Genomic DNA, 1387 nt, shown 5'->3' on the forward strand with positions numbered 1-1387 from the left:
TCTTCCAGAAATCTCAGTGAAAATTACATCACTGAACTACGTAAGGATTCCTTTGAAGGCCTGCTGTCCCTCCAGTATTTGTGAGTTATTTAATCATATTTATTTGTGAGTTTTAAGTTATCGGTAATGTGAGGAGGGAGCTCAAATTAGATATTCTCCAAAATCTCTTCCAGCAGTAAAATGCTACAATTATGCAAGTCCGTGTAGGTCTGCATCTATATTTATCATCAAACACCCTATATGCATTTTCACTTTTTAAATCATATAGACCAAATACAAATGAAAAATTCCTGTTACAGAGGAGAAGTGGTAATAAGACCTGAGGATTTACTGATGCTAATATGAACATTGTTTTATACGTGTTCTTGTGCCATTGGCTTGTATTTATATTTCCCCTATGGGCCATGGATCATATTGATCCGCAGTCTGATTTTACTCAGCTCATAAGTCAATTATGGTTTTTCTGTTTTTTAAGTGCTGTAAAAGAAAAGGAAAAAAAACCCCAAATATATAACAGAGATTGTAAGTGACCTGAAAACTCTATAAATATTTGGTATGTGGCATTTACAAAACAGTTTGAAAAAGTTTAATTAGATGAAAGAATTAAAGTTGACTTTAGAGTGGTGCCTAGAGAAGAAGACAATGCCATCTAGTCCACCTTTGTTAATTTGAATGCCATTAACCCAGAGTGGTTGGACAATTTAATCTGAATGAAATTAACACTTAAGTATTAAATGGTTAACTAAGCAGGTCAGTTGTAATAGTATTATCCAGATGGTTAAACTATCAGAATTGACTGCCGGTATTTCAATGCAGGAATCACTACACCCATGTTGAAAACAAGTGTTTCAAATGAAGGTTAAATGGCATCCTAGAAATGTTTACACTCAGCATAGAAATGCCCTCTCTTCACTAATAACAATAAAAATCTCTGCAACCTTGTTGTCAAGGAGGAATTACTTGCATAGTATTTTTATCTGTTTAGAGAAAAGGCGATACTATCTTCTTTGGTGTGAAAGCTTGATTCTTATCAAAGCTTGATCTTAAGCTAGTTAATGATATTTTAGCAAGTAGAGCTTTCTTTCAAGAAGGCTTAAAGAAAATGGACCGAAAGAACCTATATCATAGGTGCCTAAAAATGGTGTCTGGAATGACGAAAATTTCTACGCCCTAAGGCAGTGGTGGCAAACCTATGCCACACTTGTTATTTTCTTTTAAGATAAAAAATGTTAAGGGAAGAGCTGTTTTTTCGAAACTAAAAGCTCACTATTCAGGTTTAATTGTAGTGTTGGCACGTTGTGACAAATGAGTTTTGGGTTGCAGTTTGGGCAGTAGTCCCTGGAAGGCTTGCCATTACTGCCCCAAGAGATGCCAGTTTGTTGTTGAT

The 1387-nt window shown here is 35.2% G+C and overlaps 1 protein-coding gene across 1 annotated transcript in view; it reads left to right on the forward strand.

The window, feature by feature from the left end:
• LOC102011830 (leucine-rich repeat-containing protein 37A3-like) overlaps positions 1–1387 on the forward strand; it is a 12661-nt gene that overhangs the window by 9600 nt on the left and 1674 nt on the right. The window contains exon 4 of the mRNA XM_013510174.1: positions 9–80. Coding sequence (XP_013365628.1) covers positions 9–80 — 72 coding nt within the window. The remainder of the gene's footprint in view (positions 1–8; positions 81–1387) is intronic.

This window comes from Chinchilla lanigera, unplaced genomic scaffold (assembly GCF_000276665.1).
Source record: "Chinchilla lanigera isolate Chin_1 unplaced genomic scaffold, ChiLan1.0 scaffold00250, whole genome shotgun sequence".
Taxonomy (NCBI): domain Eukaryota; kingdom Metazoa; phylum Chordata; class Mammalia; order Rodentia; family Chinchillidae; genus Chinchilla; species Chinchilla lanigera.